An 18,209-nucleotide genomic window follows, 5' to 3' on the forward strand; every position below is an offset into this window, starting at 1 on the left:
CCGAATAGACAGCTTGATATTTTCACTGTCCTATTAGAAAAAATGGGTTAACTAGAATAAATTCTTAGTAAAATAGGATGGATACTAGTCTGTGTGTAGCTAGCCTTTAAATCTCTCTCTCTCTCTCTCTCACACACACACCACTGGAATTCACTTTTAAATCCAGTCTCTCTAATAAACGATATGATAGAGATCCTTGACAACCTACAGACAGCATAATTAAAATAAAAAAGAGGAAGTCTGATCAAAACCTTGTAGTCAGGAAGAAATCACAATCTATGCAGTAGCAAAGAATATAAACGGAGAAATACATAAGTCATTCACTTAAACTAGATGTACAACCATTTGCTAATGAACAGTACTCAGTAGAAGTTGGTCTACTTTGGTTCTTTCTTTGGTGGTTTAGTTACCAAAGTATAAAAATAATTTCACTATAAAGTGCCCTTTCCTAAAAAATGGGTCAGTAACACGGACCCTAAGCATAGTGCTACGTATTCTTTGTTCTTGTAGATGTGTGTGTTGATAATGAGGTTTCTGCTTTCTGGATTTCAGAAGGATCTTAAAAAGGAAATCTATGGACAAGCCAGCTTGCAGATAATAAAAAGCATGAATAGACCTCTGAAAGGAACACATCTGAGAGCGTGCACTGGGCTTTTCCACAATGAAATCAACAGGAGAGAAATGTGGGTGCCAAAGGCAGGGACCCACTCATCTGCTAGTTTACCCAGAGCCTGTAGCCATGGCCAAGGGACCCATAGGCTCTGACAACCGCTGAACTTCTACCATCCTCTTTAACTATATTCTTAGGACAGGAAACCCCCAGCTGCAGCAAATCACATTTTGTTTTTGTTGTGTTTTGTTTTTAAACAGTATGCATGGAGACCACTGAAAATGGAAGCCCCCGAAGCCCTATTTAGGTAAAACGAAGTGCTCTTCTTCCTTACTTTTCACCGTGAGGTACATGGACTTGCTGACGTCCGCGCCCACATCGTTGCTGACCTTGCACAGGTAGTAGCCGCTGTCTTCTTCTACCACGTGCTTGATCAACAGAGACCCGTTGCTGAGGACCTGAATTCGGCCATTCAGGGCAATCGGTTGGAACTGGGGAACCCCAGCACCTGCAACAGAATAAAAAAGAGGAACGGTGATGCTAACATGAATAAATACAGGGAGACAATGAGCTCAAAGACATCAGACCAATGAAGGGAAGTGATGGACGCCGAACACACAACCTAGAGGACAGGCAACAGATACACCAAGATTTTTTTCTTTCCTCTGACGATGAAATTCTTGTTTATGGAGAAACATGTTTACTTAAAATGACAGTATTTCAAACTCTGAAATAAAGAGTAAGAGAACTTACAGATAGTTTCTACAATTCATCAAATTTGATGAGCGTTAAGCAGTTGATAAATTATTCACAGAAATCACAGTAGAATGACTACAGAAGTAGACATCTCTTGTGTAACTAAATACATTTTTTGTGTCTCTAGGGACTTAATCTGCATGTAAACAAGGAGTGCTTCAGGGACAAGGCATTTGAAGACCTCACAGGATGAGCACCTCTGAGACTACAAGGAGAAAACTAATACTGCAGACTTCCCTTCTAAGTGTGGTTTATTCCAGTCTAGAAACACCATGTACAATCAGCATCATTGAATATTATTAAACAAGTCAGATCACTGCACTAAGACAGCACAAATTAAAACACTGCTCTCCTCTGAGTGCTTGCATTCAAGGAAATAGTGGCCCAGATGTGGTATGCTATGGTCATAGATGTGATGTGATCCACATAAAAGATCCATATAAAACTAATTTAGAAAATAAATTTAGAAATAATAAAACAGAGGATTAAGGCCTCGGGAGATTTCTGGGAAGATGGTAGTTGGATGAATCGGATGAATCTGCTATGTTGTTTGCCCCTCTTCTGGGACTAGGAGGGTGTGGTCCAAGCCTTGAAAGGCTGACAGAACTTCTCCATCTTCCTGGACCACTCTATCTTCCTGGAGAAAGCTCAAAGCATGGGCCAAGTGTGTGTTCTAGAGAAGACCTGCTGGTCTGTGTGTCCCCAGAACCTACATGGGACCTGAACAGGTGGGTGGTCACCCGTTCATGCAGGAAACTTCAGACTTTGCATCTGGGGAAGTGAAATGAGAGGGGGATACACTTCCTCCTGTTGTCTCCCCCCAAACTGACCATTTACCTATTGGTATCCCTCAGGTCACAGTGGCAGAGACTGTGGCTATGCCTTCCCTTACCTATTTCAGCTCCACCAAAGAGACAAAGGAAATTAATCATGTATCTGAGGGGACCTTTCATAATGAATTACAAGGACAAGCAGAATCCCTACAACAGATGGTTTCTATCAAAACACAACTGTTAGAGAGTATATATGGAAACTTGAATTTAAAAAACAGAGTTCTATTTCTGCTCAGGATGGAGAAAGACACAAAAGAATATCACTTCCATTCTAACAACAAAAAAGAGACTGTTAATGTACAAAATCATGCTTTTCTTTGAATGAATCAGAAAGTGGAAGTCACAGGCAACTGGGTAAACTTAGTTGCAAAGAATTAAAAGCCCTACAAGGAGATAAGGTACAAGTAAACAATTTCATCTTTGGGACAGGGTGAGAGGACAAGGTCCTGGGCATACAAGCAGGTAGGAAGTAAAGAACTAGAAATAAGTATAACCTACTTCAATTGCTACTCTTTCATGCATCATGACCAAAATTCAATAAAATATTATGAGATGCACAAACACGAAAGCAAGAAAAAAGAACCAGAGAAGAAATGATCAATAGTTTTGAAATCTTGGTATGGAACTATCAGACAGGGACTTTACAACAACTATGGTTAATGCCCATAAACAGGTGGGGATTCAGAAAGAATATTAAAACTACACAAAAGAGACAGACAGATAAATAAAATGTCAGAAACAACAAACACAATATTAGATCGAAAGAATTCCTTAAGCTAATCAGCAGATTGAACACAGCAGAGAAAATAGTGAACTTGAAGCTAGGTCAACAGAAATTATCCAAATCAAAACAAAAAGTGCAAAAGAGTGAAAAATACAGAATAGATTGTCCTAGAGCTCTAGAACAATATCAAATATTCTAACATTGAGTAATTATAGTTTCAAAAGGAGAAGAAAGACAGAGGCAGAAGAAATAATATTTGAAATATAGAAGACTTTAATACCACTATCACTCAGTTTGACTTAACTGACATTTATAGAATTCTACACCCTGAAGTAGCAGAATACATACTGGTTTCAAGTGCACATGGAACAGATATCCAGAAAGACAATATTTTGGGCCATAATACAAATTTCAATAGATGTTCAAAAATAAAATAATACAAATCACTTTCTAGCTCCACAGAAAAACTAAAATTGAAATCAATAACAGAGATATATCTGGGAAAAACCTCAAATATTTGAAACTTAAACAATACGCTTCTAAAAATACTCATGAGTCAAAGAAAAAATCACCAGAGTAATTAGAAAAAATATATTCTGAGGTGAATAAGAATGTAAAAACAACATATCAAAATATCTGAGATGCAGCTAAAAGCAACACTTAGATGGAAGTTTGTAGCTTTAAGTGTTTGTATTGGAAAAGGAAAAAGATCACAAATCAATGATCTAAGCATCCCTCTTAAGAAGCTATTACAGGAAGAGCAAATGAAACTCAAAGTAAGGAGAAGTAAGGAAACAATAAACAGGAAAACTGAAATCAGTGAAATAAAAAACAGAAAATTGTAGAGAAAATCAATAAAACCAAAAGCCAGTTCTTTGAAAAAGAAAATACAAAACCCTCTAGCTGGACTGATCAAGAAAAGAGAAGAGACATTAGTTACAAGTAACTATAATGAAAAAGGCCATCACTGCAGTCCCTACTTGAATTAAAAGGATAATAGGAAAATATTAGGAATGACTTTGCGTCAATAAGTTTAAAAAGTTATATTAAATAGATAAATTTCTGGAAAGACACAAACTCTTAAAGATCACTCAAGAAAAATTAGATAAACTTAATAGTCCTGTATCTATAAAGTTAATTTGTAGTTAACAACTTTCCACAAAGAACAATCAAAGCCCAGACAGCTTCATTAGTGAATATTACCTAACACCTAAAGAAAAAAAAAATTTTTACACAAAGTCTTTCAGAAAATACAAGAGAATAAAACACTTTACCACTGATTTTATGAGGCCAGCAACATCTTGATACCAAAATCAAAGACCTTAGAACTAGAAACCAATATCCCAACATAGACATAAAAATCCTTAACCAGCCAAGCCAGGACTGGGAGCTGGGAGCAGGGAGCCAGCCAGGCTCTTGGACAGGCCTGGCAAGCGTAGTGGTGCAAGATCTTTGTGCTCGGCCAGGTGTCAGGCCTGAGCCTCTGAGGTGGGAGAGCAGAGTTCAGGACATTGGCCCACCAGAGACCTCCCAGACCCTCATAATATCCATCGGCCAGAGCTCTCATGGAGATCTCTGTCTCAACGCTAAGACCCAGCTCCATTCAACAACCAGCAAGCTACAGTGCTGGACACCTTATGCCAAACAATTACCAAGACAAGAACACAACCCCGCCCATTAGCAGAGAGGATGTCTAAAATCATAAAGAGGTCAAAGACACCCCAAAATGCACCACTGGCTGAAGCCCTGCCCACCAGAAAGACAAGATCCAGCCCCACCCATGAGAACACAGGGACCAGTCCCCTCCACCAGGAAGCCTACACAGGCCACTGAACCAAGCTTACCCACTGGGGGCAGACACCAAAAAACAACGGGAACTACGAACCTGCAGTCTGTGAAAAGGAGACCCCAAACACAGTAAGTTTACCAAAATACACAGCAGATGAAGGAGCAAGGAAAAAAGCAACCAGACAAAAGAAATGAAGAGGGAATAGGCAGTCTACCTGAAAAAGAATTCCGAGTAATGAGAGTAAAGATGATCCAAAATCTTGGAAATAGAATGGAGAAAATATAAGAAACGTTTAACAAGGATGTAGAAGAACTAAAGAGCAAACAAACAATGATGGACAACACATTAAATGCAATTAAAAATTCGCTAGAAGGAATCAATAGCAGAATAACTGAGGCAAAAGAACGGATAAGTGACCTGGAAGATAAAATAGTGTAAATAACTACTGTAGAGCAGACTAAAGAAAAAAGAATGAAAAGAATTAAGGACAGTCTCAGAGACCTCTGGGACAACATTAAACTCACCAACATTTGAATTACAGGGGTCCCAGAAGAAGAAGAGAAAAAGAAAGGGACTGAGAAAATATTTGAAGAGATTATAGTTGAAAACTTCTCTAATTTGGGAAAGGAAATAGTCACTAAAGTCCAGGAAGCCCAGAGAGTCCCATACAGGATAAATCCAAGGAGAAGCATGCCAAGACACATATTAATCAAACTATCAAAAATTAAATACAAAGAAAAAATATTAAAAGCAGCAAGGGAAAAGCAACAAATAACATACAAGGGAATCCCCATAAGGTAAACAGCTGACCTTTCAGCAGAAACTCTGCAAGCCAGAAGGGAGTGAGAGGACATATTTAAAGTGATGAAAGGAAAAAACCTACAACCAAGATTACTCTACACAGCAAGGATCTCATTCAGGTTTGATGGAGAAATTAAAACCTTAAAAGACAAGCAAAAGCTAAGAGAATTCAGTACCACCAACCAGCTTTACAACAAATGCTAAAGGAACTTCCCTAAGCAGGAAACACAAGAGAATGAAAAGACCTACAATGACAAACCCAGAACAATTAAGAAAATGGTAATAGGAACATACATACCAATAATTATCTTAAACATAAATGGATTAAATGCTCCAACCAAATACACAGACTGGCTGAATGGATACAAAAACAAGACACATATATATGCTGTCTACAAGAGACCCACTTCAGACCTAGGGACACATACAGACTGAAAGTGAGGGGATGGAAAAAGATATTCCATGCAAATGGAAACCAAAAGAAAGCTGGAGTAGCAATTCTCAAATCAGACAAAATAGACTTTAAAATAAACTCTTACAAGAGACAAAGAGGGACACTACATAATGATCAAGAGATCAATCCAAAAAGAAGATATAACAATTGTAAATATCTATGCACCCAACACAGGAGCACCTCAATACATAAGGCAAATGATAACAGCCATAAAAGGGGAAATCGACAGTAACACAAGCATCATAGGGGACTTTAACAACCCACTTTCACCAATGGACAGATCATCCAAAATGAAAATAAATAAGGAAACACTAGCTTTAAATGACACATTAGACAAGATGGACTTAATTGATATTTATAGGACATTCCATCCAAAAACAACAGAATACACTTTCTTCTCAAGTGCTCATGGAACATTCTACAGGATAGATCATATCTTGGGTCACATATCAAGCCTCAGTAAATTTAAGAAAATTGAAATTGTATCAAGTATCTTTTCTGACCACAATCCTATGAGACTAGGTATCAATTACAGGAAAAAAACTGTAAAAAATACAAACACATGGAGGCTAAACAGTACGCTACTAAATAACCAAGAGATCACTGAAGAAGTCAAAGAGGAAATCAAAACATACCTAGAAAAAAAGGACAATAAAAACATGATTACCCAAACCTACGGGATGCAGGAAAAACAGTTCTAAGAGGGAAGTTTATAGCAATATAATCCTACCTCAAGAAACAAGAAACATCTCAAAAAAACAACCTAACCTTACATCTAAAGTAATTAGAGAAAGAAGAACAAAAAACCCCCAAAGTTAGCAGAAGGAAAGAAATCATAAAGATCAGATCAGAAATAAATGAAAAGAAATGAAGGAAACAATAGCAAAGATCAATAAAACTAAAACGTGGTTCTCTGAGAAGATAAACAAAATTGACAGACCATTAGCCAGACTCATCAAGAAAAAAAGGGAGAGGACTCAAATCAATAGAATTAGAAATGAAAAAGGAGAAGCAACAACTGGCACTGCAGAAATTCAAAGGATCATGAGAGATTACTAAAAGCAACTCTATGCCAATAAAATGGACAACCTGGAAGAAATGGACAAATTCTTAGAAAAGCAGAACCTTCCGAGAATGAACCAGGAAGAAATAGAAAATATAAACAGACCAATCACAAACACTGAAATTGAAACGGTGATTAAAAACCTTCCAATAAAGAAAAGCCCAGGACCAGATGGCTTCACAGAAGAATTCTATCAAACATTTAGAGAAAAGCTAACACCTATCCTTCTCCATCTCATCCAAAATATAGCAGAGGGAGGAACACTCCCAAACACATTCTATGAGGTCACCATCACCCTGATACAAGAACCAGGCAAAGATGTCACAAAAAAGGAAAACTACAGACCAATATCACTGATGAACATAGATGCAAAAATCCTCAACAAAATACTAGCAAACAGAATCCAACAGAACATTAAAAGGATCATACACCATGATCAAGTGGGGTTTATCCCAGGAATGCAAGGATTCTTCAATATATGCAAATGAATTAATGTGATCAACCATATTTACAAATTGAAGGAGAAAAACCATATGATCATCTCAATAGATGCAGAAAAAGCTTTTGACAGAATTCAACACAGATTTATGACAAAAACCCTCCAGAAAGTTGGCATAGAGGGAATTTACCTCAACACAATAAAGGCCATATATGACAAACCCACAGCCAACATCATTCTCAATGGTGAAAAACTGAAACCATTTCCTCTAAGAACAGGAACAAGACACATTTGCCCACTCTCAGTACTATCAGTCAACACAGTTTTGGAAGTTTTAGCAATCAGAGAAGGAAAAGAAATAAAAGGAATCCAAATCGGAAAAGAAGAAGTAAAACTGCCACTGTTTGCAGATGACATGATACTATACATAGAGAATCCTAAAGATGCTACCAGAAAAGTACTTGAGCTAATCAATGAATTTGGTAAAGTACCAGGATACAAAATTAATGTGCAGAAATCTCTTGCATTCCTATATACCAATGATGAAAAATCTGAAAGAGAAATTAAGGAAACACTCCTATTTACCATTGTAATAAAAGAATAAAATACCTAGGAATAAACCTAACTAAGGAGACAAAAGACCTGTATGCAGAAAACTATAAGACACTGATGAAAGAAATTAAAGATGATACAGATGGAGAGATATACCATGTTCTTGGATTGGAAGAATCAATATTGTGAAAATGACTATACTACCCAAAGCAATCTACAGATTGAATGCAATACCTATCAAACTACCAATGGCATTTTTCACAGAACTAGAACAAAAAGTTGCACAATTTGTATGGAAACACAAAAGACCCCGAATAGCCAAAGCAATCTTGAGAAAGAAAAACGGAGCTGGAGGAAACAGGCTCCCAGACCACAGACTACACTACAAAGCTACAGTAATCAGGAGAGTATGGTACTGGCACAAAAACAGAAATATAGATCAATGGAACAGGATAGAAAGCCCAGAGATAAACCCACACACATATGGTCACCTTATCTTCGATAAAGGAGGCAAGAATATACAATGGAGAAAAGACAGCCTCTTCAATAAGTGGTGCTAGGAAACTGGACAGCTACTTGTAAAAGAATGAAATTAGAACACTCCCTAATGCCATATACAAAAATAAACTCAAAATGGGGTAATGACCTAAATGTAATGCCAGACACTTTAAAACTCTTAGGGGAAAACATAGGCAGAACACTCTATGACATAAATCACAGCAAGATCCTTTTTGACCCACCTCCTAGAGAAATGAAAATAAAAACAAAAATAAACAAATGGGACCTAATGAAACTTCAAAGCTTTTGCACAGCAAAGGAAAACATAAACAAGATGAAAAGACAACCCTCAGAAAGGGAGAAAATATTTGCAAATGAAGCAACTGACAAAGGATTAATCCCAAAATATACAAGCAGCTCATGCAGCTCAATATCAAAAAAACAAACAACCTGGGCTTCCCTGGTGGCACAGTGGTTGAGAGTCTGCCTGCCGATTCAGGGGACACGGGTTCATGCCCCAGTCTGGGAAGATCCCACATGCCGCGGAGTGGCTGGGCCCGTGAGCCATGGCTGCTGAGCCTGCGCGTCTGGAGCCTGTGTTCCGCAACGGGAGAGGCCGCAACAGTGAGAGGCCCGCATACCACAAAAAAAAAAAAAAAAAAAAAAAAAAAAAACGCAATCCAAAAATGGGCAGAAGACCTACATAGACATTTCTCCAAAGAAGATATACAGATTGCCAACGAACACATGAAAGGATGCTCAACATCACTAATCATTAGAGAAATGCAAATCTAAACTACAATGAGGTATCACCTCACAACAGTCAGAATGGCCATCATCAAAAACTCTACAAACAATAAATGCTGGAGAGGGTGTGGAGAAAAGGGAACCCTCTGGCACTGTTGGTGGGAATGTAAATTGATACAGCCACTATGGAGAACAGTATAGATGTTCCTTGATAAACAAAAATAGAACTACCATACGACCCAGCAATCCCGCTACTGGGCATATACCCTGAGAAAACCATAATTCAAAAAGAGTCATGTACCACAATGTTCAATGCAGCACTATTTACAGTAGCCAGGAGATGGAAGCAACCTAAGTGTCCATCAACAGATGAATGGATAAAGAAGATGTGGCACATATATACAATGGACTATTACTCAGCCATAAAAAGAAACGAAATTGAATTATTTGTAATGAGGTGGATGGACCTAGAGTCTGTCATACACAGTGAAGTAAGTCAGAAAGAGAAAAACAAATACCGTATGCTAACACATATACATGGAATCTAAAAAAAAAAAAAATGGTTCTGAAGAATCTAGGGGCAGGACAGGGATAAAGATGCAGACGTAGAGAATGGACTTGAGGCCATGGGGAGGGGGAATGGTAAGCTGGGACGAAGTGAGAGAGGGGTATGGACATATATACACTACCAAATGTAAATTAGACAGGTAGTGGGAAGCAGCCGCATAGCACAGGGAGATCAGCTACGTGCTTTGTGACCATCTAGAGGGAGGGTGGGAGGGAGACACAAGAGGGAGGGGATATGGGGATGGATGTATACATATAGCTGACTCACTTTGTTATACAGCAGAAACTAACACACCACTGTAAAGCAATTATACTCCAATAAAGATGTTAAAAAGAAAATCCTTAACCAAACCCTACCAAATGAGTTTTATCAATATATAAAAACAATAATATATCATGACCAAGTGAGTTTTATTCTAGGAATGCAAGGTTGGTTTCAATTCAAAAATTAGTGAATGTAATTTATCATATTAACAGACCAAAAAAGAAGCACAATATGATTACTTGAATATATACAAAGAAAAAAGAAAAAGTATTTTAGAGTTAAAGATCCTGACAAAATCTCATAGTGAGCTAGTCATAGAACGGAATTACTTGATAAAAGGTTTCAAAAGGCTTACAGTTAACAACACACTTAATTCTAAAAACCGAATTATTTTCCACCAAAGATCAAGAAAGAGACAAGAATGATTGGTCTGGTCCTTTTATTCAACATTGTTCTGAAGATTTTAGCAAGAGCAATTCAAAAAGAAAATGACATAAAATACATATGTATTAGAAAACAAGAATATAATGTCTTCCTTCACAGATGACATAATTATTTACATAGTTAATGAAAGAGTCTACAAAAATGTTGCTAGGATGGTAAATGACTTTAGCAAAGTCATAGTATACATCAAAATACAAAATTCAAAGTTAACTTTATTTTTATATATTAGTAACAAGCAATACTGAAATTAAAAAAAAATAAATTTGCATGAAAACTTGAAATATTTACAGATAAATTTAACAAGATATTTGCAAGACTGCTCTACTGAAAACTGCAAAAGTTGTTGCTCACAAGTAAAGAAGACCTAGATGAGTAGAGATGGGGCATTATACCATGTTCATGGATAAAACTTCTTAATATTTTCAGGCAGTTATTGGAAATCTTGTATAAAAGGCCAAATAATAAACATTTTATGGTTTGCAAGCCATACAGTCTTGTCACAATTACTTATTTCTGTCATTGAAGCATGAATGCAGCTACAGAAAGTACATAAAACAGCACAATTATGTTCCAATAACATTTATTTACAAAGGCAGGTTTTGAGAAGAATTTGGCTTGTGGTCTATAGTTGGCTGACATCTGATTTAAAGGTATGTAAAAAAAGTATATAGGAGTAAGATAATTGTAAAGTTGGAAGAGGGTGCATATACTAATAATACTCACACACTTGGATTAGTTCTTTATCTCATATCTGGTGTGAAATATCGTAACATCTTTCTAAGTAGAAAAATGGTTTTAATTTATCTTATTCAAAAAGAATTCAAAATCAGGGATGAAAAAATTTTAAAAACATAATAGTAGTTTTTAATAACTTCAATATGTTGATTTCCTCAGTATCAGCTACTGACTATTTTATAGAATGAGATGAAATGAACAAAATCATTCTTATCCTTACACCTGTTCACTCCTTGGGAATAGTCAAAAATTATCAAAATGTATAAAATGAAAAATTACAACAGAAGTGTATATAATATAGATCATTTAAAACTTAATCCAGGGGCTTCCCTGGTGGCGCAGTGGTTGAGAGTCCACCTGCCGATACAGGGGACACGGGTTGTGCCCTGGTCCGGGAAGACCCCACATGCCGCGGAGCGGCTGGGCCCGTGAGCCTGCACGTCCGTAGCCTGTGCTCCGCAATGGGAGAGGCCACAACAGTGACAGGCCCGCATACCCCCCAAATAAACTTAATCCATATGAAAGTTCATGGAAGAATTAAAGAAATGTTTGATGGATAATGAACATATCACTAAATGAATGGTTGATTTTGGAAAATAATTGATGAAAGCTATCTCCAAGTTTACCTACTGGAGTTTAAAACATGAGAATTTCAGATTAGGAATCTGTGAATTTTTGGTCAAAAATTTAAACAGTAAAAAAGTAACTTCCCTCTTTTTCTCCTCAAGATCCCATTACCTTGAGGAGAAAAGAAGGGACTATAGCCTTCCTAATTTTTTATAAGCACATATAAAATTGTGCTTTGTCTATACAAAATGGTGTTTATTGTCCAATTACTAAGCACCTACTCTGTGGTGGATCCAAGGCAAGTAGCTATGGTTACAAAAGATGGTGGCCTCTCTGTCAATCTCTCTTTGAGGTCAGAACCCTCACACTGGGTAAATGTGAGTGGCCATATGGTAAGCCTTCCTATGGAGAGCCTTCCATGCGGGTCTCCCCCAGCCAACAGTCTGTGAGAAGCTGAAACCTGCCAGCAACCACCTGAGTGGGATGAACCTTGATATGACTGAATCCCTGGCCAACAGCCTGAGTGCAGTGCTGGGAGACACCTTGAAATAGAGTACTCAGTTAAGCCATACCCAGATTCCTGCCCCACCAGAGATCATAAATGTGCTTTATTATTGTTAAGCCACTAAGCTTTGGGGTAATTTGTTACACAGCCACAGATCCCCAATACACTGTGAAATACTAGGTAATCAGGAATCCTTTTAGTTCCTCAGTTTCCTCACCTGCAAAATGGAGATAATAATAGATCCTCCTTCATAGGGCAGTGTAGGCATTTAAATTCTTAAGCTATTGTGTGACACACAGTAAGCACACACTATTGCTGTTTTTTTCTACTTTCTGCTTCTATTTATTTAATCAGTTTATGATTAGTTGACTATTTCTTTCCGACTCCACAAGACTAAGGACAATGTTGCAATGAACCTCTCTGCTTGTCAATCAATCCATCAGTAGAAAGAAAGATATAGTGGTAGGAACTCCACTGGATAAATACTTGGAGTGGAATTCTGCACATCCAAGTGTTAAAATATATTGCTAAGTTGCTTAGTAAAAGAGCAATTTTATTTCCTGGGGCTGGGGTTAAGTTTTTCCTCACACATGTACACTATTAATCTTTTTGATCTTCATCAATATAGTATATATCCCATTATTTTAATTTACATGGTTTTACTAACTTGTATATTTTTTGGGTGCTTTTGCTTATAGATAAGTCTGAGCATCTTTTTATAAATGTATCAGTAATTTGTACTTGTTCTTTGGTGAACACTCTATCTATACTCTTTGCTCATGGATCTATTGAACTTCGTCTTTTTCCTCTTCATTTGCCAAAGCACTTTGGTTCCTAAAAGTGATTCTATTTTCCTATTTTACAAAACTTTACTTTTGTTTGTGTTGTTTCAATCAGGATTGGATGTTGAATATTATCAGCTACCTTTTCATCATCTATTGAGATGATCATACTTTTCTCCTATAAAAGTTTACTGTATCTTTTAAGGATCTGGTTTCATAAATTATAAAATTCCTTCTTAAGGATAACAGTTTCTTTCGGGTAAGGATAAAAAATATTATTGGAACTTAAAAATCAAAGAAAAAGCCTTTGATTTTTATTTAAGTGCTTAAATTTGGTTGACAGTATCTGTAAAGGCTATTGATACCTTTCTCAAAGTTAACAGCAAGCTGGGAGCCAGATCCAGACTACTACACACAACCTGGAAATTCAGCCAAACGTAGGATTTAAGAAATGTCTCCATAAGGCAGCAAACCAGGAAATCTGAAAATGCTATGGGATTTACAGATTCTGTAAAAATGTGTTACAAATCCCTGAGAACCTAATAAAATGCTGATAGAATGTGAGAAAGTTGTAGGATCGTTCACATCAAAAACACAAATGTTTTCTTCTCCTCAAAGAATTTTCACCAGAAAAATACTTACAATATTTGACACATTTATAGTAAAGAATTACAAGATAAAATTTAGCTACATTGCTAAGCTTTCCCAATTAAATAGCTGAAAAGGATTATCTATTAACTGCTATCTTGACCGAGAGAAGCCTCTTCATTATTAAAATGTCCTCATGGAGACAGAGATAAAGTATAAGTGCAGTTGAAAACCATTAAATCTTTTTTTTCTTTCATCAGAAAATGAACCTAACTTGAAGGGATATACCATTTATAAAGGTGACCATGCTTGCTAAACAGAGTAATTCATCCACCATAAGGACAACAATCCCAGCTATGAGTACTGTTTAATTTGAGGGAAGTGGACTTGGCCATGGTTTGGTAGAATTATAGGTCATCTACTTCAGATTCATCGTTATGGTAAAGAACAAAATTTAACACAGTGCACACAATATTTCAAAATTCTGCAATCTTGTTAGCATAAGGTAAGTACTTTGCATAATTAACTAGAAGATACACTTATAGCAACCAGAAGCCATTAATTAAACCAATGTCAGTTTTCTGTGGATAGCTGGGGTCAAGTGGGGAAAATTTTAATGTTCCGTTACATGAAAAGCAAATGTTCACACATTATGTAAGGCACCCACAGACTGACTGAGTATGTTCATATTGTGTGACCTTTATTATTTATTGAAAAGATACACCTAGCAGGACTCTCAAGAACTGAGGGAGTAGGAATAGTGGAAAAAGAATAGCTGAGTATCACCAAGTGAGCCCACTTTGAAGGCAGCAACAAATAGGGCCATTGTTTCATCTTTTCTTCCCTCTGAAGTCTTTGCTGATCTGAAGTGAGAGCACTTGACTAAGAGTCAGCAGAATTGGGCTCCTATGTTATCTCTTAAACTTAGGAGCTCTGCCCTTGAGCAAGTAGTTTATTCTGTCTGCATCCGTAATGTCATCATATATGAAATGGGAAGGAATTCGTTTACATACTATATAGGTTGTTCACAAGAAAAGGAACAAGACTGCATGAATGCAAATGGGTGTCAATGTCCACATGCTGAGACCAGAAGAAGTTGGCCAATGAACACATGCAGAGAGTCGTCTGGCAGGTGGAAGAACATTGTTTTGAAGGGGAAGAGAACAGGAAGAAGTAGATCACTTTCTACTCCCTGGGCTGCACCCAAATAATAAGCTATTCCTTCTCCCCACCAAGGAGTCAAAACACAGTCCCTTTCGTCCTTATGAACAGGGCGGTGTTTTCCTGAGGAATGAGTTTGTTTTCCTTGCTCAGGGAGAGGGCCCTCTGAGAACAGTTGGTGGGCTGAAGGGAGTGAGTAGCTATAAAGATGGGTGGGGATAGGACCAGGAGATAGCAAGTACCCAGAGAAACAGCAGGTGCACCCATTTCAGGTGTGGCTGCTGGGAAGGGAACCCTTGATCAGTGACAGAGGGCTGGGTTCTGGGTCCTGTTCCAGAGAAGAATCCCAAAGAGAACAGAGGCACAGTCCTGAGACATGGGTCCAGTTCCAGGCTGGAGGGCTCTTCCCAAGCCCAAAGAAAGAAGCTTCCACACGGTACACGATGTGCACATCATGTTTTGTCTATATGTTTGCATCAGGTATTGTCTGTTGATCTTAGCACTACTGCTGCACTTCTAAAGTCTTCCCTAAATTTCAGGGATGGGAAGCCTGAGAAGAACATTTCCCCAGCTGATTTGTCACAGTTCTGGTTTATATTTCACCAGCGAGAGGCACTTGAATGCGATTTGGAAAGTGCAAGGAAGGAGAAATCATCGTTCTCCTTTAGAAGCAGTAAGTCGATGCATGGGCAGATGCCAAACATCCAAGTCCGGGAGAACAAATTTCATTCTGGAGCAGCTGGAACCACAGATGGAAGTGGCCTCTCCTGGCTCCCACTTTTGTCAAGCTCCTAAAAGGCAGCTGAATTCCTCCCATCCTTCTAAAACTATGCATGCATCTAATTCCCTGTATTAAATTCCTACTTGATAAAACACTGCACCATAACTGGGACAGCATCAAGGTTACTTCTTTTGTAAATTTGCATATAATTATGTTCACTGTGCAATTCACTTTCTTCTTTTAATCTCTGTATGTCTATCCTGAAGAATTCTATCCAATAAAAACAACTGAACTTAGGTGGCCTAGACTGGTACCTGCCAAGGGGTTGTTAGAATTTGGTGGTCCACTAGTTTATCATGCTCATTTCATGACTTTTACTCTGTACTTAATCTGCAAGCATCCTTTTTATCATCAAGATGGAATACTGGTCCCTTACTTATCAGAAAATGGAACCATGAACTGCCACGATTCGGCACTTGTTGATGGGACATGCAACACCAGAGGCAGTTTGAATGGCTGGACTTTGCTGATGCCACCATTGGGCTTTGCATTGGGACCATGGGCTGTGAGCCGCCCCTGCAGCTGTGTCGACCATACAAGGTTTTCAGTCACCACCTCCTTGGAGCAAGAGATGCCCAAACATTTGTCCTCAGTGTGGCTGTCCCTATCCACAAGAGGATGGTTAGAAAGTTCCTGGGGAAAGACAATGAGAAAAAGGGAAGACAGAGGAGTGGAGGAAAAGAAGGGAGGGCCAGATGGACCCCCGGGGCCATTGTCCTGGTGACTCTACCAAGGCTCGGGGTAACTGCAGTTTCCTTGGGTGGGGGTGGGGCATCTACGATGGTCCTGATGCAGCTCCCAGAGCCACGGAGACTCTGCTTATTTTAGCACAGGGAAAGGCCGCAGCTTTCCATTCCTCGTGAGTTTTATTCTACCATCAAAAGGAAATACACCAATATGATGAACATTCATCTTCTCCGTTCTGCTCACCATCCTTTTCCAAGAACTCATTATTGCTCAGTGAGACCCACTGCTCCTACCTGGGAATAGACAAGCAGAGCTGCTTTTGTTGTACCTGAAGGAACCACATTTGACTTTGAAGTTGGGTTTATTTTCACCACTTACGTCACAGGGAGGTGTCACTTTCTCCTTTTTAGATTCTTTGAGCTCTTTCTCTGCATTTATTCTAGATTCATAGCTTGTCACCTATTTGCATGGGGACAAGGGACACTGGATGATAGGTGAGACTTGATAGCCTCGACGAGTCTGGTGAAGGAGTTTGGAGCGGGTGTTGCTGGAAAGACCCGAGAGGACGACTGCAGGTCCAGTAAACCAGTGGACAGAAGAGGTCGGATGCATGGGGATGGAGGCTTGGAGGCATCCTAACCCATGCAGAAAGTGGGACAGTGGTGAGTCTGGGAGCAGGCGTGGTTAGAGCTCTGGGTGGTAATCAGACAGACAGGCAGGCAGTGAGGTGAGACAGGATTAGATGACCAAGGGCCAAGCAGATGACCAAGACAGAGATCCAGTTTCTAGGACAGGGGTGTGAAAGCAACACTTGGTCTGAGCAAAGGCTGTGATCTGGCATTCAAGGTCAGAGTGTAAGTGGCCACGAGGGTAAAGAAATGAAACTAAATGCCTTGAATGCTAAAACAAGAAGGAGGCTCAGGCCCGAGGTCAGGACAAGAGTGAAACCTGCAAGGATACAGGAAATAGGATTAAGGGACCAGAGCTTATGAAGGAACTTTGTGGGTCCAGAGACCCAAGGACAATCCTGACTGGGCCTCCCCACGGAGTTACTTCAATAGGAAACCTCCTGTTTTCCTACAGGGGAAAAGAGGAACAATCTCATTTAAGGGACTTATTATTATTTTGTTTTTTGGTCTCTTGATTGTTTGTCCCCAAATGGAAAGCAGGGGACCTGCAGTGGGGGCCATCTCTTGACTGCTGAGGAAGAGGTGGCTGCGATCAACTCAGCAGGGAGGTCTGGAATTGGTTTTGGTAGAAAAAATGTCCTACAATTAACATACTTGAGAACTTGGGCTTGTCCCATGCTGCACATTCTTCATGGCATTTGGAGACATAGGCCTTGGGGACTGTGGAAGGTGCTGGGATGTCACCTTGACTGTGGGAGAGAGGGTGTGGGCAGGACCAAGCTGAAGCATTCCAGGGCAAGGCCCTGAGGTAGGAGGAGGCTCCAGAAGGGTCACCTGAGCACTCCGACCAGGTGTACTGAGCACACATTTGTTTCTCAGTCTAGAATTAAGTACATTGCATGGAAATATCCAGAGAACTGTTGTGAGTGTCAGATTTTTTCCTACGGATTTCTGAACAAAGGATTGAAGTCCCTGTTGGCCCCTATAAAGAGTCTACAGCTTCTGCTAACAACCATCTGAACCTACAAGTGGATCCTCCTCCAGTTCAGATGAGACTTGGCCCTGGCCAACGACTGCAGCCCTATGAGAGATTCCGAAACAGAGCACCCAGCTAAGATGTGCCCAGACTCCTAATCCACAGAAATCATGAGATTTTTTAAGTTGCTTTTTAAAAAAAGAAAATAAAAGGAGTCTATGGCAAGATGGGAGGGTTTTGGCGGGTGGGTTGACAC

General features: G+C 39.0%; 1 protein-coding gene across 1 annotated transcript in view; it reads right to left on the reverse strand.

Annotated features, from left to right (window-relative positions):
* Positions 1-18,209, reverse strand: part of DSCAM (DS cell adhesion molecule) — a 753,301-nt gene that overhangs the window by 248,273 nt on the left and 486,819 nt on the right. Inside the window, exon 11 of the mRNA XM_049709686.1 lies at positions 945-1,118. Within this exon, the coding sequence (XP_049565643.1) occupies positions 945-1,118 (174 nt within the window). The remainder of the gene's footprint in view (positions 1-944; positions 1,119-18,209) is intronic.

This window comes from Orcinus orca, chromosome 5 (genome assembly GCF_937001465.1).
Source record: "Orcinus orca chromosome 5, mOrcOrc1.1, whole genome shotgun sequence".
NCBI lineage: Eukaryota > Metazoa > Chordata > Mammalia > Artiodactyla > Delphinidae > Orcinus > Orcinus orca.